Below are 24515 nucleotides of genomic sequence, written 5' to 3'. Positions count from 1 at the left end.
AAGTCATAGAAGAGATAACTTTACCTACCCCTGGGTTAGGATTAGGCCTCTCCTTGCCTCAAAGAGAAACAATATCCCTATCTATTTACTATTGCTGAACATCCAAAATACAGTGATCCCCCGATTATTGCGAGGGTTCTGTTCCAGGACCCCTCGCAATGATCGGTTTTTCGCAAAGTAGCGGTGCGGAAGTAAAAACACCATCTGCGCATGCGCAGATGGTGTTTTTACTTCCGCCGCAGCAGCGAGGAGCCGAAGATTGGGGTTTCCCCGCCGCTCACGCAAACTCCTCGCTGCTGCCGCGCCCACCGCTTGTCCGCCCGCCGCTTGTCCGCCGCCTGCCTGCCCGCGCGCCCGCCCTTCGCCCGCCCACGCCGTTCGCTCGCACCGCTTCCCAGCTGAGTCGTGAAGCGAACTTCCGCGTTTGGCTTCAGGACTCAGCTGGGAAGCGGCGCTGGGGTTTCCCTGCTGCCCACACAAACTCCTCGCTGCTGCCGCGCCCGCTGCTTGTCCGCCCGCCGCTTGTCCGCCGCCTGCCTGCCCGCGCGCCCGCCCTTCGCCCGCCCACGCCGTTCGCTCGCGCCGCTTCCCAGCTGAGTCCTGAAGCGAACTTCCGCGTTTGGCTTCAGGACTCAGCTGGGAAGCGGCGCTGGGGTTTCCCTGCTGCCCACACAAACTCCTCGCTGCTGCCGCGCCCGCTGCTTGTCCGCCCGCCGCTTGTCCGCCGCCTGCCTGCCCACGCGCCCGCCCTTCGCCCGCCCACGCCGTTCGCTCGCACCGCTTCCCAGCTGAGTCGTGAAGCGAACTTCCGCGTTTGGCTTCAGGACTCAGCTGGGAAGCGGCGCTGGGGTTTCCCTGCTGCCCACACAAACTCCTCGCTGCTGCCGCGCCCGCTGCTTGTCCGCCCGCCGCTTGTCCGCCGCCTGCCTGCCCGCGCGCCCGCCCTTCGCCCGCCCACGCCGTTCGCTCGCGCCGCTTCCCAGCTGAGTCCTGAAGCGAACTTCCGCGTTTGGCTTCAGGACTCAGCTGGGAAGCGGCGCTGGGGTTTCCCTGCCGCCCACGCAAACTCCTCGCTGATGCCCGCCACTCGCCCTCCCGCCAGCAAGAGGGGGAAGACCCAGGGAAGCCGCCCAGCAGCTGATCTGCCCGGCGCCATCTACGCATGCGTGGCCATAGAAAAAAGGGCGCGCATGCGCAGATGGTGTTTTTACTTCCGGGTTGAAAAATCGCTATATAGCCTTTCGCAATGATCGGGATCGCAAAACCCGGGGGATCACTGTATACTCTTTAATTCTATGTATAAATGCCATATCTGTACATGCATATTGTACACAGCCACACAAAAATATACATTATCTACTACATAAACTGCACGTCTATGTACACACATACGCATAGCTCTTCTAAAATAATAATTATTATTACTATTATTATTATTATTATTATTATTATTATTATTATTATTTATTAGATTTGTATGCCGCCGCTCTCCGTAGACTCGGAATTATACACATTCAGCTTCATTTACTGCAATAGGAAAAACATACTCAGAGCCCAGAGAGGAAAAAAAGAAAAAAAAAATCAAACATTTTCTACCACTTCTGCGCTTCTGATCATACCCGTAGGAGCCCATCACTGCTGTGCTCTAGAATAAGTTGGCATCAAATCTGAGATCCACCTTCATCCTTCTGGCTTTACAAAAGGTCCTCAGCCATTTTGTTTGGGGCCTTGAAGGAAGCACACCATGTTGAGTGAAAGACAATAGCCTACCCCACACTCTTCAACCTCTTGATTTTTTCCCTTTATTTAATTGCTGTTGATTTTAGAAACATAGAAACATAGAAGTCTGATGCCAGAAAAAGACCTCATGGTCCATCTAGTCTGCCCTTATACTATTTCCTGTATTTTATCTTAGGATGGATATATGTTTATCCCAGGCATGTTTAAATTCAGTTACTGTGGATTTACCAACCACGTCTGCTGGAAGTTTGTTCCAAGGATCTACTACTCTTTCAGTCAAATAATATTTTCTCACGTTGCTTTTGATCTTTCCCCCAACTAACTTCAGATTGTGTCCCCTTGTTCTTGTGTTCACTTTCCGATTAAAAACACTTCCCTCCTGAACCTTATTGAACCCTTTAACCTATTTAAATGTTTCAATCATGTCCCCCCCCTTTCCCTTCTGTCCTCCAGACTATACAGATTGAGTTCATTAAGTCTTTCCTGATACGTTTTATGCTTAAGACCTTCCACCATTCTTGTAGCCCGTCTTTGGACCCGTTCAATTTTGTCAATATCCTTTTGTAGGTGAGGTCTCCAGAACTGAACACAGTATTCCAAATGTGGTCTCACCAGCGCTCTATATAAGGGGATCACAATCTCTCTCTTCCTGCTTGTTATACCTCTAGCTATGCAGCCAAGCATCCTACTTGCTTTTCCTACTGCCCGACCACACTGCTCACCCATTTTGAGACTATCAGAAATCACTACCCCTAAATCCTTCTCTTCTGAAAAATGTATTTATGTTTTTAAGTCTTTGAAAATCATCCAGCAGCACTTTGGAAAGTGAGATGGACAGAAATATAAATTTAATTAATAAATTAAGGAGAAACTTTCTAATAGTGAGAACAATTAACAAGTGGGGCAGCTTCCCTTAAGAAGTTGTGGGTGCTTCATTTTTTTAAAGAAGAGACTAGACAGCCATTCATCTGGAATGATATGGGATTTACTGCTTCAGCAAGGGCTAGATTAAAAGACCTCCAAGGTCCCTTCCAGCTCTATTCTGATTGACTGACTGACTGACTGACTGACTGACTGACTGACTGACTGACTGACTGACTGACTGACTGACTGACTGACTGACTGACTGACTGACTGACTGGTTGACTGGTTGACTGGTTGACTGGTTGACTGGTTGACTGGTTGACTGGTTGACTGACTGACTGACTGACTGACTGACTGACTGGTTGACTGGTTGACTGACTGGTTGACTGGTTGACTGGTTGACTGACTGACTGATTTTTATAAACCAGTTGTCTCAATGTTTTCCTTCTCATGTCCGCTGCATACTGTTTTCCTTAAATGGAAAATGATAAATCAGGGATTAACTGTTGAAGAAAAGAGATAAACTTCTGAAATCCCTAAGGGACAAATACTGTATATGGTATAGTAAAAGTAAAAATACCCAAAGGGAAAAGAGTTCAATAGAAAAAATAAGTGGTCATTAAAATATACCATATTCTAAATTGGTAAAAGGAAGACCTTCGGGGAATAAGGATGACTTCTCCTGAGGAAACATTTCTTTAAAACTCAAATCTTTTCCTTGCTTATGATACAGATGATATATTAAGGAAATAGATTATGAGTAGCATGTTCTGATAAAATGCTTTGCAGATAAAATCTGTTCACCATTTTCCCCCTCATGGAAATCCTGCAATGAAAGATGTAGCTACCTAAACGACTAGCTCATTTATTTATTTCAAAATATCTGTTATTAAAATGCTTTGAACAACCTGGGAAAGAAGACCAGATGTGACAGATATGATATGACAGAATGACAGAAGAAAATTGGGTAGATTCAAAGCTTCCAATGAGGAAATCAGAATGCATTTAAAGTCATATGAAATGTGTTTTCTCATGTTCACAACTGTTTATGTCATGTTTTCAAGCCATTTTCTCCAGCTTGTGTCTTGCTGTCTAAGGCAAATCTTCTCTTATTAAGTTAGAAATGTGTAGAATTTGTATAAATTGTTTAAAACGTAAAGACGCTATGCTGTTGGAGACAAATGTTTTAAGATTTCAAGACTATGCTGAATAACATAGACTATGTTGAGTAACTGAAAAAAAAATCTTTGCTGCCGAATGGAGAAATATCATATTTCAGCATAAAGATTTTCCTTCTGATTTTTTGTGGATCTTACATCTTGGGCAATCTAAAATCCTTATCTCCAAGCTTCTATTTTCAACAACAACAACAAAAATAGTATAATTCAAAAACCCATTTGTGATTCATGATTCTATGACTTGGAAGACTTTAAGAATCTTGTTTAGTTTCACAGTTCACCAAGAATCTTTTGAGCCCCGATATATTTCCAGAAAGAAGATATCAGAATCACCCCGTTCTTGCTAACCCTCTCCTGTGTAAATCTGAACTTCCCAGAGAAGACTATATTATTGTATGAATGGGGTGTGAAAATCAAACACACTGGACTGAATTTATCCTCTTGGGCATTCCATATCCTCACCAGCTCTATATCCCTTTATTTCTCTTGTTTTTGCTTGTCTATTTACTCTCTGTAGTTGGGAATATTCTGATCCTGGTGACTGTAGCATCTAAATCCAATCTGCAGAAACCAATGTATTTGTTTCTCTGCCATTTAGCTGTCATGGATATTTCAGTATCCACCATAGTGATCCCAAAGGTGATGGGTGGGTTTGTGGAAGGAGGTCGGGTTATTTCTTTTGGAGGCTGCCTAACCCAACTGTTTTTCTACCATTTTGTGAGCTGTTCAGAGTTCTTCCTCTACACTGTTATGGCCTATGACCGCTTCCTGGCCATCTGTAAGCCTCTTCATTACAACATCCTGATGAACCACAGAATGTGCCTCTATCTTTCTCTGGGAACATGGTTTGGTGGCTGTGTGCACTCGATCATGGTTACCTCACTCTCCTATGGCTTGCCTTATGAATACAAGAATGAGGTGAACTTCATCGTTTGTGAAATCCTTTCCCTGTTGAAACTGGCATGTTCGGACGCATGGCTTGAGATCTTCACCTTGCTTGATATTGGTTTAGTAGCCATCGTCTGTGTCTTCCTCATTGCAACCTCATACGTGTATATTGTCACCGTCATTTTGAAAATCCCTTCAGCTGAAGGACGGCAACGAGCTTTCTCCACTTGTTCATCCCACCTCATTGTGGTGATAATCTGCTATGTGCCGCCAGCTTTTAATTACTTGAGACCAGGGACTCAGGATCTGCTCAGTAGTGTGATGGCACTTTTCTACACCACCTGGACTCCGTTCCTTAATCCACTCATATATACGTTAAGGAACAAGGAGATGAAAGATTCCATGCTGAGCCTGAGTTACAGGATTAGTAAATTCTAACAGCACTAGAACCAAACTGGAACAATTGTTTGTTTGTTTGTTTGTTTGTTTGTTTGTTTGTTTGTTTGTTTGTTGGTTGGTTGGTTGGTTGGTTGGTTGGTTGGTTGGTTGGTTGGTTGGTTGGTTCATTTGTTCAGTCATTCATTCAATTTTTATACCGCCCTTCTCATTAGACTCAGGGCAACTTACAACATGTTAGCAATAGCACTTTTTAGCAGAGCCAGCATATTGCCCCCCAGCCTTCTGGAATCAGCTCCCCGCAGAGATTCGCACTGCCCCCACCCTTCTTGCCTTCCGTAAAAATTGAAATGCCTGCTGTGGTTCGCTCTGAGCCAGCTCCTGCCCCAAGGACTGTGGGGGTGGATGTGGGTGAAACATCCAAATGTCACAGGCCTGTTTTGCTGCCGACAGCTTCGGGAAGCGAGTTATCATCTGAAGAAGGGAGTGATTGTGAGATGGGACCTTCAGAGGGGGGCCTGGCAGGCAGCCCAGGAAGAAGCCAGTCATCATCTTCCTTATCTTTGATAGACTCAGATGAGGAAATTGTGATAGACCCACGCATGCGTAGAGCTATGCATAGAACAGAACAGCTTTGCAGGTATTACAGGAGATAATAGAGTCCACTTGTGGTTGGGTGGGGTTCAAGTAATTAGGGCTGCTGTTAAATGAGCAGTGTGCCAGCCTCACAGTGTGGAAGATTATCTGATCGTGCTTGTGGAGTTTGCATTGCCATTCCGGATTTTCCCAGGACCTTGTGTTTGGATTTCAGGACTCTGACCATAAATCATAGTGAATTTACAATGTCTGAAAAAGAATAGCTGTGACGAAATCACAGCTACTGGTTAATGGACTTAAGTTTGTTGTTTTTGTTATTTCACTGCATAGAAGTTGTTTGTTTTTACAAGTGAGCCCTTTGAATTCAAAAGAGGGTTTTTCTTCTATTTTTCTTTGGATAAAGAAACTATTGTTGCCTTGTCCTGTGTGTGTGTGTGTGTGCTTTTGTTACTTTTGCAATTAATTGAAGGCTCGTGCTAGGAGCCGGCAGAACAAATACCTATCTGTGTTGCCAGGCTTGGGGCCAGTAGACCCTAGCCCCTGGCCGATGAGTGTAGTATGTCTTACTGTGTAAATGGGAATAAATGATTTTAAATGTTATTAGAGTTTTTAAAGTTTTTTAGCTATATTAATTAGATTCTTTAGATATGTATGCTGTTTATTGTTTTGGTATGTTGTGAGCCACCCCAAGTCCTCGGAGAGGGGCGGCATGCACATCCAATAAATAAATAAATATATTTTAACATGTTAGGTTTGTTCACTGATAAATGGCTTCTTATCTGCCCATGTGTAATCTGCACAATCAACCAGTCTTCCCCTCCTTTCTCCTCCCTATTTTCCCCCAATTTACATTCATTCATTCATTCATTTATTCAATTTTTATGCCGCCCTCCTCCTTAGACTCAGGGCGGCTTACAACATGTTAGCAATAGCACTTTTTAACAGAGCCAGCCTATTGCCCCCACAATCCGGGTCCTCATTTTACCCACCTCGGAAGGATGGAAGGCTGAGTCAACCTTGAGCCGGTGATGAGATTTGAACCGCTGACCTACAGATCTACAATCAGCTTCAGTGGCCTGCAGTACAGCACTCTACCTGCTGCGCCACCCCAGTTTTATAACTTGCAGGGACAAAAAATTCAAAATTGACTCTATTGAGAAGGCACGAGAATTCTTTTTTTAAAAAATAAAAATATAATCTTTATTAACAATGAATAGGGAAGAGGTACATAAAGTAAAAAGAGAAAATTAAGGATATGGTATTGAATCACATTACACATTTGAGATGAAAAGGGAAAGTATGCCCATCATCCTTAAGTGCAGGAAGGGAAGGCCTCCCAAAAACCTGATGCTAAGACCCAGCAAACCGAAGGAGCCGGTCCAGAAGTGAAGAAACAAAGGAGGAGGAAGCAGAAGTTGGCATCCCCATAGCCCTCTTATGATGTATACTCACCATTGCACATAAATGGCGAGGAGGTGGAGAGGGTTGGTAGTTTCAAATTTCTGGGCACTTATATCTCAGAGGACCTCTCATGGACTATGAATGCTAATATTGCTTGTGAAGAAGGCACAAAAGAGGCTGTACTTCCTGAGAATGCTCAGGAAGATAAATTTATCTCAGCATCTACTGTTGTCCTACTATTGCAGCACCATTGAGAGTGTCCTGACATATGGCATTCTAGCTTGGTATGGGAGCAGCTCTGTAGTGAACAAAAAAGCTCTACAGAGAATGATTAAAACTGCCCAGAACATAATTGGGCTCCAGCTACCCGCCCTGGATGACATCTTCACATCTCGCTGTTCTAGGAAGGTGCATACCATTCTCAAAGACTCTTCTCACCCTGCTTACAATCTCTTTGAACTGTTACTTTCTGGCAGAAGATACAGAACAACTAGAACTCAGACCACATGTTTCCTGAATAGTTTTTATCCCAGAGCTATACTCGCACTTAACAACGAAGTAAAGGGTCACCATCAGTGAACTGTTGGACAATATTACTCGGTTTGTCATGTAGATGGTTGAGTGGTTCAGGGTGGGGAATTTGTAGTGGGTGGGACATTTTATTCTATTTTTTATTCTATTTTTAAATTTTATGTATGGTGGGACTGGTCTCTGGGTGTCACACGACTTTCGTTGCAAATGACAATTCGTTGTTTTGACAATGACAATAAATTTATTATTATTGCAGACACCAATGACAGTAAAGCAGACTATTCAGATGTCCTGGCCTATAAGCAAGGGTGGGCAGCAGATAGGACGGGTAGAACACAGTTCCACCGGTGGAAATGAAGATGTGTGCACAGCTTCAGCTGATCGGCAGCTGTCACTTCTTGGATTACTGGTCTCAGCTTGCCTCTCCTTTTTTCCCTTTCCTGCTGCTGCTGCATCTGCACTCCTTGCTTTTTTCCTCTTTCCTCCTTCCTGGACTCGGACGAGCTTCCCTCTCTCCTGCCCAGCTCCCCTCTAGCCTCAAGTGGCCACCTCCCTCCTGAGGTGCAAGCAGAAGGTGTGGGTGGAAGCGGGGCTGGCATTTATGCTTCTGACAGCGCCCGTTGATCTATCTACCTAGCCTGAGGAGGGAGGTGACCCAGGAAGGAGAGCACGAGAAAAGCAAAACAAATTGTCACTCCAGCGAGCCACACTGTAAGTTGAGGAGTTAGCAGTTCGCCTGAATGATGATGATCCTTCAAGCCACTCCCACCTGGTCACATGGTTGGCAAGCCCCTCCTACTCAATCAAATGGCCATTAAGCCACACCCACAAAATAAACCACACCCACAGTGTGGCAGTAAAAATTTTGGCTGCCCATTGTTGCCTATCCATTGTTCCTGCTGAGAGGGGAGAATTTGGATACAGCCCAGGCTGGAGGAATTCGGAAGAGGTCGAGCTTTCACTGGTTTGTTTTTGGGCCAGTCACAGCCTCCTTTTGCATGGCCTATTATAGAAGGGAGCACTCAGCACCGTTCCGTGGCTGCCCAGCTTACTACTGAACGATATTCTTGTTTATTACAAATACCAAAGAGGGACATAATAAATAAGAAAATAATGTAAACGAAAGTGGGATAATTGTCCATAAACCAAAATGTAACACACCTTTTTTTTAATGTAAATTGTTTAATTTTTTTAAAAAAGAAAGTCATCCAGTAGCACTTTGGAAAGTGAGATGGACAGATATATAAATTTAATAAATAAATTAAGGGAAAACTTCCTAACAGGGAAAACAATTAACAAGTGGGGCAGCCTGCCTTCAGAAGTGGTAGGTGCTTCATCACTGGAGGTTGGACAGCCTTTGTCTGCAATGATATGGGCTTTCCTGCTTGAGCAGGGAGCTGGATTAGAAGACTTCCCAAGTCGCTTCCAGCTCTATTCTGATTGATTGATTGATTGATTGATTGATTGATTGATTGATTGATTTTTTAAAATAAACGAGTTGTTTCAATGTTTTTCTTCTAATGCCCAGGACATAATATTTTTCTTAAAATGGAAAATGGTAAATTGTGGATTAACTGCTGAAGAAAAGAGATAAACTTCTTAGAAGACTTCCCAAGTCACTTCCAGCTCTATTCTGATTGATTGATTGATTGATTGATTGATTGATTGGTTTTTATAAACAAGTTGTTTCAATGTTTTTCTTCTAATGCCCAGGACATACTATTTTTCTAAAATGGAAAATGGTAAATTGTGGATTAACTGCTGTTCTATTATGATTGATTGATTGATTGATTGATTGATTGATTGATTGATTTTTTAATAAACAAGTTGTTTCAATGTTTTTCTTCTAATGCCCAGGACATACTATTTTTCTAAAATGGAAAATGGTAAATTGTGGATTAACTGCTGCTCTATTATGATTGATTGATTGATTGATTGATTGATTGATTGATTGATTGATTGATTGATTGATTGCTTTTTTAATAAACTAGTTGTTTCAATGTTTTTCTTCTAGTGCCCAGGACATATTATTTTTCTAAAATGGAAAATGGTAAATTGTGGATTAACTGCTGAAGAAAAGAGATAAACTTCTGAGATCCTTAAGAGAGAAATGTATGGTATAATAATAGTAAAAATACCCCGAGGGAAAAGAGTTCAATAGAAATAAGTGATCATTAAAAGATACCATATTCTACATTGGTAAAAGGAAGACCTTTGGGGAATTAGGGCCTCTTCTCTTGGGGAAAAAATTCTTTAAAGCTCAGAGCTTTAAAGCTTTTCCTTGCTTATATTATATAGACACAGATGGTTAATTAAAGAAATAAATAGCATTGATGAGGAGCATGTTCTGATAAAATGTTTGCGGATAAAATCTGTTCACCATTTTTTCCCTCATGGAAATTCTGCAATGAAGGATGTAGCTACCTAAAAGACTAGGTCATTTACTTATTTCAAAATATCTGTTATTAAAATGCTCTGAATGACAGGTTTTATGACAGAGGAAAATTAAGTAAATTCTAAGCCTCCAATGAAGAAATTAGAAGGTGTTTGAAGTTATATTGTGTCATGCTGTCTAAGGCAAATCTTCTCCTTATTAAGTAAGAAATGTGAAGTATTTTTATAAAGGGCCTTAAAATGTAAAAACTCTATGCTTTTGGAAGCAAATGGTTTAAGATTTCAAGACTACGTTGAATTGATGAGCAACTGAAAAAATGTCTTGGCTGCCAAATGGAAAAATACTATATTTCAACAAAAACATTTTCCTTCTGAGTTTCTGTGGATCTTGGACAGGTTCCTGAAATCTAAAATCCATATCTCCAAGCTTCTATTTTCAAAATAGAATAATTTAAAAACCAGTATGTCTTGTGTTGTGAGTGAAAAGAATATGATTCTATGACTTAGAAAACTTTAAGAATCTTGTTTAGCATCACAATTCACAAAGAGAATCTTTTGAGCCCTGTTATATTTCCAGAAAGAAAATCTCAGAATCGTCCAGTTTCTTGCTAATCCTCAATCCTCAGTATTGTATGAATGGGGTGTGAAAACTAAACAAACTGGACAGAATTTGTTGTCTTGGGCATTCCATATCGTCAATAGCTCTCCAGTAACTCAGTCACGCTACCTATGGATCATCTGCTTAAAGATTTCATTATTGTTCTGTTTATTCTCTGATATTTTTCCATGATTGATTCACTGCATACCTGTGATATCTTTTGTTGCCCAGATGGAAGATAAAAATCAAACTTTATTGAATGAGTTTGTCCTAGTTGGTTTTCCATATCCCAGCAGTCTGAAGGAAATTTTACTTATCTTCTTCCTACTCGTCTATTCAATGACACTCTTTGGCAATCTTCTGATTCTGTTGGTAGTTCTATCTAATCCCCATCTCCACAAGCCCATGTACTGGTTCCTTTGCCATTTGTCCTTTATAGACATGGCAGTTTCCACCGTGATTGTTCCCAAGATCATTGTTGGATTTTTAAAAGGTGGGGGGATCATATCCTTTGGAGGTTGTGTATGCCAACTCTTCTTCTTCCATTTTTTGGGTTGCACAGAATGTTTCCTTTATACATTGATGGCCTATGATCGCTTTCTGGCTATTTGCAAACCACTCCATTATGGCAATCTCATGAATCAGAGGACATGTGTCTTCCTGGTAATGGGTACCTGGGTTGGAGGATGCCTTCACTCCATAATGGAGACATCCCTTGTTTTTCGCTTGCCTTTTGGTCGCGAAAACCAGGTCAACTATATCTTCTGTGATATCCCTGCTGTGTTGAAGCTGGTCTCTGCTGACACAACCCTCAATGAGATGGTGACCATGGTGGATGTCGGTCTTGTGGCCACCATGTGCTTCCTTCTGATTTTGACTTCCTACATGTACATTGTCTCCACCATCCTGAAGATCCGCAGTGCCCAAGGTCGTAAACGGGCTTTTTCTACCTGTACTGCTCATATAACTGTAGTAGTAACTTATTATGTTCCCCTTGTCTTCATCTATCTGAGACCAGGATCTCAGGACCCACTGGATGGAGTGGTGGCTGTCTTCTATACCTCATTGACTCCACTTTTGAATCCCATTATCTATACGCTAAGGAACAAGGACATAAAAGTTGCCCTCGTAAACTTGTCGAGGAGATCATCCTAAACTGGTTTTGTGAACATTTCTACAATCTAATAGAGGGAATCTCTACTGGCAATGCCATACAATGTTGATTACAGGACCTTAAATTCCATGCATATATTTTATAGTAATCACCTTGTAAACACAGGCACCATGTAAGTCATCTTTAGATGACTTACTGGGATGGATATAAATTCAATTTCTAAGAAATAAAAAGAGAACTGAATGCTGTCAGAGCATAATTACTGAGAAACAGTGCTTGTTGTTACATTTATTGCTATACAATGTTGATTGGAAAACCTTAATTCTATAAACATTTTCAACTCATTAACTCACAGGCATGTGCACCAATGCTTTTAAGAGAAGATGTATCAGGGCTCACCCAGTTCTATTTGTTTTTCATTATTCTAGCATTTCAACATTTACTTGCTTATTTCTAAATTTTGATAAGCTGAATCAAAAAAAAAATCCATCCGTCTTAGAAAAGTCCTGATCCTTTACTCTCCTTGTATCCAGAAGACAAACTCAGGATCCAAAAAGATCTTGACAGACTTGAACAATAAAACATATCTAACAAGATGAAATTTAACGTGGACAAAAATAAGGTTTTACATCTGGGCAGGAAAAACCAAGGTTACAAGTACAATTAGTCAAAACCTGGCTCACAAACTATGAGAGGGACTCTGAAGTGCTAATGGATGATCACTTAAATATGAGCCAACAGTGTGCAGCAGCAGCAGCCCAAACAAGAATAGAATAGAATAGAAGATAAGAGAAGAGAAGAGAAGAGAAGAGAAGAGAAGAGAAGAGAAGAGAAGAGAAGAGAAGAGAAGAGAAGAGAAGAGAATTCTTTATTGGCCAAGTGTGATAGGACACACAAGGAATTTGTCTTGGTGCATATGCTCTCAGTGTACATAAAAGAAAAAGATACATTTGTCAAGAATCATGAGGTACAACACTTAACAGCTGTTATGACCTTTGTTGTATAAACTGAGGTATAGAATCAAAATTAACGCCACTTTATAAAACATTTAATAAAACCACATCTGGAATACTGCATCCAGTTTTAGTCACCACGTTAATTAAAAAAAAGATGTTGAGACTTTGGAAAAAGTGCAGAGAAGAGCAACTGAGATGATTAAAGGCCTGGAGATTTAAAACATATGAAGCATGGTTGTAGGAATTAGATGTTGTTACTTTAGAGAAAAGAAAGATGGGGGTTGACATGATAGCAATCTTCCAGTATTTGAGGGGAAAAGGTTTTTTTTCCAAAGCGCCAAAAAAGCAAGATAAGAAACATGGATGGAAACTAATCAGGAGAGAAGCAATCTGGAATTAAGGAGAAACTTCCTTAACTGGGAAACAGGGAGAGCAATTGACCAATGGAACAGCTTGCCTTCAAAAGTCAAGGTTGCTTTTAAAGCTCTTTTAAAAAGTGAGTTGTCTGAAATGCTATAAGGTGGGGTGTCAAACTCCAACTGACGTGTTGTTGTCACGTGACATATCATAACTTTCCCCCCTTTGCTAAAGTGGTAGTATAAGGTCTCCTGCTTGAGTAGGGACTTGGACCTCTTCCAGTTCTATTATGATCATGATTGAGATCTTACTTCTATAAATTACACTGACATACTGTACAATGGCACTGTTAGGATATGGGGGCTGAAGGACCTCTTTGCAAAGAAGAAATATCAGCTTTGATCCTAGTGTACCACCACCTCAACACATAATTAGGGACAGTTATACAATCAAAGCCATTTGAATGGTTTTATTCTATCTTCAGTGGAGGGTTTGGGGAGTGTATTTTTTTAGCTTGCAGTGCACTTATACTTACTTCAAACTGTGATTGATAAACAAACATGATGAAGAGTCTGTGGGTTTAACCATATTTTATTTTATTTTATTTATTCAATTTCTATGCCACCCAATCCCATAGGACTCATTCACATGGCCACCACTCCAGAGGATAGGCTCAGGATACAGAGGGATCTAGAAAGACTAATGCAATGGGCCCAAACATACAAATTGAAGTTCAGTGCAGAGAAAAGTAGGATCCTACACCTAGGTAAGAAAAACCCAAAACATACATACAAACTGGGCGAAAACACTCTCAACTGCTGTTGAGCGATGTGAGGGAGATCTTGGAGTCTTAGTGGACAACAAACTAAACATGAGCCAACAATGTGCAGCAGCGGCTAAAAAAGCCAACATAATCTTAAACTGCATAAACTGAGGAATACATTCCAAAACAAAAGAGGTAATAATTCCACTCTATAATGCCCTAGTTATACCACACCTAGAGTACTGCATTCAGTTTTGGTCACCACACTACAAAAGAGACATTGATACTCTAGAAAAAGTGCAGAAGAAAGCATCCAGAATGATAAAGGGATTAGAAACTAAAACATACGAGGAAAGGTTAGAGGAACTGGGCATGGATAGTCTAGCAAAGAGGAGGTCCAGTGGGGACATGATAGCAGTCTACAAATACTTGAGAGGCTGCCACAGGGAGGAGGGGAACACAGTATTTTCCAAAGCACCAGAGAGCCAGACAAGGAGCAACGGTTGGAAGTTGTCCAAGGAGAGATTCAACCTGGAAATAAGGAGGAACTTTCTGACTGTGAGAGCGATCAACCAGTGGAACAGCTTGTCCACAGAGGTGGTGAACGCTCCATCACTAGTGACCTTCAAGAAAAGACTCGACTGCTATTGGAATAGCATGATGTGGGGTTTCCTGCACCAGCAGGGGGTTGGACTAGATGACCTACAAGATCCTAATAATAAATAAATAAAACATAATGAATGTTTGATGGAGCTAAGTATGTTTACAGTAGGGGTGGGTTCAACCCAGTTCAGACCAGATAACCCAATACATTAGGTGATGTGACGATAGTGTCACAGATCCAGTTTGGTCAGTGACAGTCCCTGGATGCTGCCATCTTTTGGGGGAGATTTTGGGCAATTTTTTTTTTTGTGTTTTGATGCCTTCTCCTCTTCCACAGCTTGACAAAGAGCCCTCTTGCCTGCCTCCAGGTTAATACTGTCCTTTATTTTTTTGCCCAAAACACAGCTGATCAGCTGTGTTTCAAGCTGAATCCTGCTATTGAAATTGCATACACGTGTGTGAGCAGAGCGAGTGTGGACAAGCAAAACATTGCAATGAGAACCGGTGGCAAAGGTAGGTGGAACTCAACCCTGGTCTAGTGGCCAATTGGAGAATAGGGGCAGTGAAAGGCTGCAAACGTGTTTACTACCACACTGTGGGCGTGGCTTATTTTGTGAGTGTGGCTTGGTGGCCATGTGACCAGGTGGGAGTGGCATGACAATCATGTGACCTGGGGTGGCTTAAAGGTCATGTGACTGGCTTAAAGGTGGCCAAGGATATAAATGGACAATACAAAATTGGTATCGGTACATGGTGGATTAAGTTTGAGATTATGGATAAAAGGATGGAAGCACATCGAATTATGGGTATGGACATGCACACACACACACACACACACACACCGGTGTCCTCCTTTGGCACATGAACCAAAAAAGGTTTGCCATCACTGATATAGAACAAAACTGTGACTGAATCTGGATGTTCTGCTTCGGATTCATGAAGCCCCCTCCCAGAAGCTAACAAGGTAAGTGAAGAAGATGTGTAGCATCCCACACAATCCTAAGCTGCAGAGCCTTTCTAGGAGCTGGGGAGGGCAAAAATGACCTTTCCCACCCCCATCCTCCTGGAGGCCATCTAAAGGCCAGAAATGGCCCATTTCCCAACTTGAAACTGGTCATTTTCTGCCTCCAGAGAGCTTCCAGGGAGATGAGGAGAGCCATTCAACCATCGCTTATACATATTCCATCCATTGCTTTTTGTCCTACCCTCAAGTGCTTTGGAAAACAGCCTGACTCCCTCTTCTTTATGGCAATCCCTGTGATATTGGAACAGTGAAGAGCCCTTGACTCCTCTACCCTATGACTTACAATCCTGGGTCTTGAAAGCTTAGAACTACGATGCCTTAAACATGATCTAAGTATTGCCCACAAGATCATATGCTGCAGTGTCCTGTCTGCCAAAGACTACTTCAGCTTCAACCACAACAACACAAGAGCACACAACAGATTCAAACATAAAATTAACCGCTCCAAATTTGACTGTAAAAAATACAACTTTAGTAATCAGGTTGTCAAAGCGTGGAGCTCATTACCAGACTCTGTATCATCCCCTAACCCCCAACATTTTACCCTTAGACTATCCACGATTGACCTCTCCAGATTCCTAAGAGGTCAGTAAGGGGCGTATATAAGCGCACTAGAGTGCCTTCCGTCCCCTGTCCTGTAGTCTCTCCTATATCTCCTATATCTTCTCTACTATATCCTCTATAACCTTCATTGTGTATTATTGTGTATTGGACAAAATAAATAAATAAAATAAAATAAATCATGTCTCCCCTAGCCCTTTTCCTTAAACTAGCCATACCCAGGTCCTGCAACCCTTCTTCATATGTTTTAGCCTCCAGACCCCTAATCATCTTTGTTGCTCTTCTCTGCACTCTTTCTAGATTCTCAACATCTTTTTTATATTGTGGCTGCATCTGTTGATGTAGCCGAGAACTGTGTTGGCTTTTTTGGCAGCTGCTGCACATTGCTGATTGCCTAAATATAGAACTTTAGTTTTGAATTTCATGTTGTGAGATAATCAATGCTCAAATCTGTCAAGATCCTTCTGTATCTTCTGGAGTGTTGGCTATTCCTGCCAGTTTGGTGTTACCTGCAAATTTGATGAGTTACCTATCTATCTCCTCATCCAAGTCATTGATGAAGATGTTGAAGAGGGCATAAAACAGATTATCTATCATCTATAGGTAGATACCTATCATTTATCTATCATTCTATCTCTTTTTCTATCTAACTATTGATCAATCAATTGATTTATTTATTGATTGATTGATTGATCGATCAATCGATAATTTATCTATTTATCTACTTATCTATCTACTTGTCCATAAACACAGAGAGAGAGAGATGGGGGGGAAGGATACAGAGACTGAAAGACTAAGAGACAGAGAGACAGAGACAAATGAAAATGGATATCCAACATATTCTTTTGGAGGCAAGTTGTTCCACTGACTAACTGTTCTCACTGTCAGGAAATTTCTCCTTAGTTCTAAGTTGCTTCTCTCCTTGATTAGTTTCCACCCATTGCCTGACTCCCTCTTCTTTGTGGCAGCCCCTAAGATATTGTATCCTATCTCCCCCTAGTCTTTCGTTTCATTAAACTGAAGTGACCTGGATGAGAGATAGATGGGGAATTCATCAAATTTGCAGATGACACCAAACTGGCAGAATTAGCCAACTTTCCAGAAGATAGGCTCAAGATACAGAAAGATCTTGACAGACTTGAACAATGGGCGCTATCTAACAAAATGAAATTCAAGGGTGAAAAAAAAGTAAGATTCCACATTTAGGTAAGAAAAACAAAGTGCACAGGTTTACGTGATACTTTGCTCACAATATGTGGTAGCTTTGTCAGAATAGGTGGTATATATGCTCCGGAGCACACTCACTAGCAAGGGCTCCTCTTGAATTCAAATCTCTAACAAAGGTTGTGACTTAGACCATTTTCATCATGAAATAAATACATAAACAACACTGTTTTTTATTGTTGTTTAACTGTGTCGCCTTTATCTAGGACTTGTGCGGAAAACAGATCGTGTCGAATGTATGCAGAAATATTGAAAATTCAAAAGGATATACAAACACAAGTACTATTCTAGGTTATTTGGTTTGTCCAGAGCAGTAGTGGGTTCTAAAACCCGTTCCTACTGGTTCATGTGTGCACTTGCACGTATGCATGATGCTTCTGCCACTACAGGAGTAACCCACTGCTGGTCCACAGTGATCCAATCTCTGGATGAAACAGTTCTGGGAAGAAAGAAGTGGGGGCGGCAGAAGCCACGATCTAGGTGCCGAAATAAGACTATGAGATAGCATCTCTCCTTCTGGTACAAGCAAAAGTTGACTGAGAAAGTTGGTCCTTCAGGTTATCAAAGAATTAAGATTTCCTTCCGTTTAATCTCAAGATGGCATTTTTCATCTCCTTGTTTCGGAGTGTATATATGACCGGATTCAAGAAAGGAGTCACTGTGGTGTAGAATATAGCAACCGCCCCTCCAAGGTGAACTTCTGCTCCTGGCCTCAGGTATGTGAAACCGAGAGGTGTATAAAAGGTTATCACCAGGATTACATGAGCGGTGCAGGTGGAGAAGGCATGACGTTGGCCATCAGCATTGCGAATCCTCAGGATAGCAAAGACAATGTAGACGTAGGACACCAGAATAAGTAGAACGCAACTCATAGCGACGAGACCTATATCAATCAAGGTGAACATCTGGTTGAAGGAGGTGTCTGTGCACGCCAGCTTCAGCATGGCTGGGATGTCACAAAAGATGTAACTTATCTCATTGCGTGGTCCATAGGGCAGCTGAAAAGTCAGGGTTGTCTCTATGATTGAATGCAAGCCCCCACCAAACCAGGTGCCCATGCAAAGCCAAAGGCAAATTTTGCGGTTCATGAGGATACTGTAGTGAAGCGGCCAGCAGATAGCCAAGAAGCGGTCATAGGCCATCACAGTGTAAAGGAAGCATTCTGTGCAGCCCACAAAATGGTAGAAGAAGAGTTGAGTTACACAGCCTGCGAATGAGATGCCTTTGTTGCCATCCAGAAAGGAAACAATCATCTTGGGTACCACAATGGTGGAGGTGGCGATGTCCACAATGGCCAAGTGGCAAAGGAGCCAGTACATCGGCTTATGTAGCTGAGGCTCATGGATTGTGGCCAAGAAGACCACCAAGTTACTAAGAAGAGTCAACAGGTAGATGCACACGAAAAATAATAACAAAGGGATGTGTAAGATGGGTGGGTACGGGAACCCCAAGAGGACAAAATGCATCAGGGTTGTTTGGTTTTCACACACCATTTCAGGCAATGTTGGCAACATTTATCTCTGCAATGCACACAATTTAGACAGCATTAACAACCACGGGAGGGAGGGGTCTTTTGAAGAGCACTAACCTTCGTGACTGGTGGGGATGGGGTAAGATGGGGTGATGCCATGATTTTTGCAAGATTTCTTAACATTGTTTACACAAAGAAGCAAACTTCAGTAGCAGGTCTGAAGAAGTCCACTTCATCTTAAGACTCATTTGACATAAAAGTTCTGGTCTTTGTTCCACAACCCAATCTGGATATCAAGGAAGTCACATAAAAGAGAATTCTTCAATCATGAGTCTCATTGTTTGGCTACCCTCTCTTTTTCCAGCAGCATTTAACATATATGGAAGAGTTTCCATGTTAAAAGCTTCAATCCAGTTTTTCTCATTTTCATATTTTGCCTAACTTTGGCACCAAGCTGTCAGTCAAGAACACTAGGAAGGAGAGCCCCAAATAATATCCAGGATGGTACTAGATTTTTTTAGTGTTTCACCTACCATTTGTCAAGATCTGTCCTTTCCATGTTAGCTAGCTACTATCATGCAAATGAAGATCCATCAAGCCATTACGGAGATGCAATACATGTTCAATATTGTTCTGATGAATAAGATTCTCAAATTGTTCCCCTTTCCCTGAGTAATTCTATGCTGAAGCCATTACTACCTCTCCGGTCACTTCACGTCGTTTCCAAAATATTCTGTCACTCTCTCAAGCATCTCTTTTCAACATGGAGCCTCTCTGCGCAAATCTCTCTTTTTAAAAAGGCACGTAATTGTGCCACATATTTTATTTGTAATAATGCACATTGGGCAACCTTGTTATAGATCCATTGGGAATCCAGGCTCATCTGAAAAATGCTTGTCTCTATGGGGGGTGTGTGAGGATCCAATCTCAAGGGGGCACCCTTGCTATACTTGGATGAAATCCCAAGTTCCTGCCATCACTCCATACAGCTGGAAATCTCAGGAGAATAGAAAAGAAAGAGGGAAATTATCCTCATTTGTCTTTTCTACCTTTGCTTAAGAAAAAGAAGTTATGTATATAGATTTAGTAGTAGCTGAATACCCATGCTTCACTAAGAAACTATGTGCTCAGGCTTGATACATTGACACTTAAAGCTTGAAAATGTATTAGAATGTGTGTTGTGGTTAGCTCTGGCCCAGCTCCTGCCCCAAGGACTGTAGATGTGGGGGAGAGAGCCACATGCTGCAGGCCTGTTTTGCTCCCAGTGGAATCTGCTGATGAAGGCTCCTCTGACCAAGAAGACATGAGTGACAGGGAGGAGGAGAGTGTGGCAGACAGCTCAGAAGGAGATCAATTATCTAGCTCCTCCTTGGATTCAGAACAAGAGTTAATGATAGATCCACGCATGTGGAGAGCAATGCATAGGCAACAACAACTGAGAGATTATTATCAAAGAAAATGAGCCCACCTGTGGTTGGGTGGGGCTGTGGTAATTAGTGAGGCTGCTATAAATAGCAGCCTGTGGGTTTGGCCATAGTGGAGGATTATCTGATCGTTGTGTTTCGTGACTGCTTTACTGACTTTGACTTTTGGTGTGCTGATTTTTCCCCGCTTTGAAACTAAACCAGGGCAAAGTGTGTTTCACTTTGTGAAAGAAGAAGGATTGTGAATTGCCTCACAGCTGCAAGCTAAGTATCACAGGACTGATAAGGGACTTGTACAAATTACCAGTTTGTTTGGAGACTAGTGCTCTTTGCTACACCAAAAGAGGGCTTAGTTTAAGTGAATTAATATAAGGCAATTGGCAGTTGGATCAGATTTCTTTTCGGGTGGGGAGGGGGAGTTGAATGTCTAAACTCCAGCCCGCATGCCAGATGAGTCATGCTCTGGCCATGCACATGCCCAGTTTAGTGGAGGGATAGCATCAGAGCATATTAATATAAGGCAACTGTCAGTTGGGACAGAGTTCTTTTCCGGTGCAGAGGGGGAGTAGAACATCTAACTCCTTAGAATTGAGTGTGTTAATTAATATAATACTGTGTAAAAAAATACTAATGATCTGATGGTCATTTTGAAAAATCCTATCTCAGTTAGTACCCAGAAGCCAAGAGGAACATAAGTGCCAAGTTTCAAGTTTGTAAACTTTGCAGTTCTGGAGATTTCATGATGAGTGAATGAGGGGTTTTTTACGGACTGTACAGATAGAATAGAACATATGAAGGTTGAACTAAGGGTTGCTCTCATAGTTTAGTGATTTTCTTGCAGACATTTCATGTCACCGCCCATCAGGAGAGGGCCAGCTTATAAATCTAAATAAATAAAATAAAAATAAATATACAGTGGTACCTCTACATACGAACTTAATTTGTTCCATGACCATGTTCTTAAGTAGAAAAGTTTGTAAAAAGAAGCAATTTTTCCCCATAGGAATCCATGTAAAAGCAAATGATGTGTGTGATTGGGGAAACCACATGGAGGGTGGAGGCCCTGTTTCCTCCCAGGAGATTCCTAGAGAGCCCCCACGGATGCTTCTCCCCGCCTTTTCCAGCCCTGGTTCCTCCCAGGAGATTCCTAGAGAGGTCCCATGCCTTCTCCCTGCCTTTTCCGGTTCTTACCTAGAAATGTTCGTAAGTAGGGACGTTCTTAGGTAGAGGTACCACTGTACTAGGTAACATCATCAGTGCTACATAGAGGTGTCTTCAGGCAAAAAAAAATTTTTTTTAAGATGGTGGCTAGAACCATGGGACTGAAACTCTGCTCCTTTTTCATGAAGCAGATTAAAAGGGGCACATGATTATGATTAACAACTTGACCTTTCCCCCCCTTCCTAAAGAAATACCTAACTATTGTGATTGTTTTGGCAGAGGGGAGAGGAAACACACTATGGCCTGCAATACTTTTTAAATTATTTTTGGACATCCTTTTGTGATGATCCTGCCCCACCAACGCCAACAGAAGAGGTATGCTGTGGATCCCATCAGTCAAGAGATTTAGGCTGGTAAGATCCAAAAGAGCCTTTTCTTTGGAATATCATGCCCCTAGAGTTGACACCCAAACCATCTCTAGAATAGAATGGGATGGCATTGGATGGCATCGGAAGGGATGGAATAGAATGGAATGGAATGGAATGGAATAGAATAGAATAGAATAGAATAGATATTGTGGTTTGCCAGCAGTCAGTCCCCAACAGGTAACATCAACACTCTCACTAAAATGGAATAAGTGGGGTGGGGTAGGGTTGGGAATGGAAGAGAAGAGAAGAGAAGAGAAATATAAGAACAGAACAGAGAGAAGGGGAGTAGGAGTGGGGTGCAATAGTATGGAAAATGGATAGTAATGTAAAATAATACAGTTGAAACCTATACTATACTAGACTAGACTAGACTAGACTAGACTAGACTTACACTAGTAAGTGTAAGGGTTTGGGGGGGGGTCTTCTGAGCATGCGCAGAAGACAAATTTCTGGCATTGCACATGCTTCACCATCTTATTTTTGGATTTTGGGGGGGGTCCAGCAACATGCCTATATGTGTGTGTTGTGCCCCTGCGTGCCCCTGACAACCTTGCAGCGCAGGAGGAAGTGAACCGGCAGCGAGTTAAGTTAGAACCCAGCCCTGTTTAAGAGGCTTTAACAATTAAGCTAAAGAGTTTAATGTCAACATTAATTTGCTGGGTATTTTTTAAATGCAATTCTATGTGAATCTTATTTTATTAATCTAATATTTTACCTTTATGTTGGAATGAGTATTTGTTTGATTTTGGCCTACTAATAAGATAAAAAAGTTTTAATATTTTCTTTATTTATATATCCATGTGTATGTTTTGAACATAAACTGTAAATGGTTTCTCCTTACTTCTATCTCTTTCTCTCTTTCTCCTTCTCTGGCTTCCTCTGTATTTCAGGTTCATTCTTTTCTGAGAAGCATAAGATTCAGCAACAGCGTTGGGGAGAAGATCTCCTTTGATGAAAAAGGAGAATTCATCATCAGTGAATATGATATTGACAACTGGGTCACATTCCTAAACCAATCTTTTGTTAGGAGCAAAGTTGGGGTGATAGATTCCACAGCTTCACCCGCGATGTTCTGTCAACATTGTTATATATATATATATGCAAATATATATAACTTTACCCTTGGATTATCCACTGTTGACCTCTCCCAATTCTTAAGAGATCATTAAGGGGCATGTGTAAGTGCACCAGAGTACCTTCCGTCCCCTGTCAACTAGTACTCAACTAGATACTCAACTAGTATCATGTATATAAATATTATATCTTTGTATACCACAAAACAAATAAAATAAAAATAAATAAAACAAATACATGTACATAGTTAAAGTGAAGTATATTCTGTATATAGAAGAAGAAAGAAAGTATTTTTTGAATACACTGAAGAATAAAATTACTTAAGCCTGTTCCTGCTGAACCGTCTTCACTAGAGCTGGGGTGGCGCAGCAGGTAGAGTGTTGTACTGCAGGCCACTGAAGCTGACTGTAGATCTGAAGGTCAGCGGTTCAAATCTCATCACCGGCTCAAGGTTAACTCAGCCTTCCATCCTTCGAGGTGGGTAAAATGAGGACCCGGATTGTGGGGCAATATGCTGGCTCTGTTAAAAAGTGCTATTGCTAACATGTTGTAAGCCGCCCTGAGTCTAAGGAGAAGGGCGGCATAAAAATTGAATAAATACATTTATCTACATTGTTTCCTGAGTTCCTGGCTGAGCATTCTGGCGTCTATTCCCTTCCTATCCACTCGCTTTCAAACACAAATTTTCTGGACATGTTCTTCAATATTTCTGTAGATTCCATCAAGTAGCCTGTAGGCTTTAATCGGGTTAGCTGTCTGAATGTTAACTAGTCTGCCTTCATTTATATAGGATAAAAATATCTGTATGGATGAAAGTCTTATAGCATCTTCTCTGAATACGTTGGCTGTGGAGATCTTCTCCATGTTTTCCTGCAGCGTTGGCTTATTAATGTGTATCTCCCATCCCAAGTGTTTTATCATTGTGATGACACACGAACTGAATGATAAACATCAGCTCATGAAGAGAAAATTTTAATAAATCTTTCCATTTGCCTGATATCAGGGGAATGGGGGGAATGGGGTAGCGAAAATGGAGCCCCACCCCAGAGCACCCAATTTGCAATGAAATATATTGAAAGAAAAAGCAGGGCATCCTGCATAAGCCATGCCCACAGTGTGGTAGTAAAAATTTTGGTAGCCCTTCACTGCCTGATATCCTTTATATGTAGATATAGGAGATCTTCCCCACATTTATTTATTTATTTATTTATTTATTCATTCATTCATTCATTCATTCATTCATTCATTCATTCATTGAGCCAGAGGACTGTGCAATGTAGAAGATTGGCCTTCTTTTTAAAAAAAAAATATTTTATTGAATATATATATTTAAAAAAGACAAACACAACATATAAATAAACATTTACATATATATATAAATTAAATATTTTCAATTGCTCAATGTCCATATTTTAACATTCTTATCTATATACTATACGTTCATATATTTGTTCACATAGTCTTCTATAGAAACTCATTGTGAGTTTCCTTTTTGGTTATTTCTAGTTTAAAGAAAATAAAGACTGGGGGAGATATGACAGCTATATTCTGATACTGTATCTCAGGAACTGCCACAAAGAAGGGGGGGTCAAACTAATCTCCAAAGCACCTGAGGATAGAAAAAGAAGCAATGGGTGAAAACTAATCAAGATGAGAAGCAACATAGAACTAAGGAGAAATTTCCTGACAGAACAATTAATTGGTGGAACAACTTGCCTCCAGAAGTTGGGACTGTTCCAACATTGAAAGTTTTTAAAAAAGAGTTTAG

General features: G+C 41.3%; 3 protein-coding genes across 3 annotated transcripts; 2 read left to right on the top strand and 1 right to left on the bottom strand.

Annotated features, from left to right (window-relative positions):
* Positions 1-4181: 4181 nt before the first annotated feature.
* LOC139154260 (olfactory receptor 10G6-like) lies at positions 4182-5108 on the top strand. The gene has a single exon (XM_070728688.1). The coding sequence runs from the start codon at positions 4182-4184 to the stop codon at positions 5106-5108; it is 927 nt and encodes a 308-aa protein (XP_070584789.1).
* Positions 5109-10818: 5710 nt separating this feature from the next.
* On the top strand, positions 10819-17754 carry LOC139154259 (olfactory receptor 10G6-like; the record flags this gene model as incomplete). The annotated part of the gene is made up of 2 exons (XM_070728687.1): positions 10819-11715; positions 17716-17754. Coding segments are annotated over exons 1-2 (936 nt in total), but the record flags the coding sequence as incomplete, so codon positions are not given.
* Positions 17755-17758: 4 nt separating this feature from the next.
* Positions 17759-23611, bottom strand: LOC139154258 (olfactory receptor 10G6-like). Its single transcript, XM_070728686.1, has 3 exons — positions 23426-23611; positions 20658-20719; positions 17759-18677 (listed from the first exon to the last, which is right to left on the bottom strand). Exons 1-3 carry the CDS (start codon positions 23609-23611, stop codon positions 17759-17761), a joined length of 1167 nt encoding a protein of 388 aa, XP_070584787.1.
* Positions 23612-24515: the final 904 nt, after the last annotated feature.

This window comes from Erythrolamprus reginae, chromosome Z, assembly GCF_031021105.1.
Source record: "Erythrolamprus reginae isolate rEryReg1 chromosome Z, rEryReg1.hap1, whole genome shotgun sequence".
NCBI classification, from domain to species: domain Eukaryota; kingdom Metazoa; phylum Chordata; class Lepidosauria; order Squamata; family Dipsadidae; genus Erythrolamprus; species Erythrolamprus reginae.
Note: the sequence above shows the minus strand (reverse complement) of the source record. Positions and strands in the feature narration are given on the sequence as shown.

Coding starts and splice junctions, on each gene's coding strand:
- LOC139154260 (XM_070728688.1), top strand. CDS start 4,182: ATGGGGTGTGAAAATCAAACACACTGGACTGAATTTATCCTCTTGGGC.
- LOC139154258 (XM_070728686.1), bottom strand. CDS start 23,611: ATGGAGAAGATCTCCACAGCCAACGTATTCAGAGAAGATGCTATAAGA. Junction 20,720..23,425: donor AACATGTCCAGAAAATTTGT/GTTTGAAAGCGA, acceptor AATGACCATCAG/ATCATTAGTATTTTTTTACA. Junction 18,678..20,657: donor CTCAATTCTAAGGAGTTAGA/TGTTCTACTCCC, acceptor GCCTGAAATGGT/GTGTGAAAACCAAACAACCC.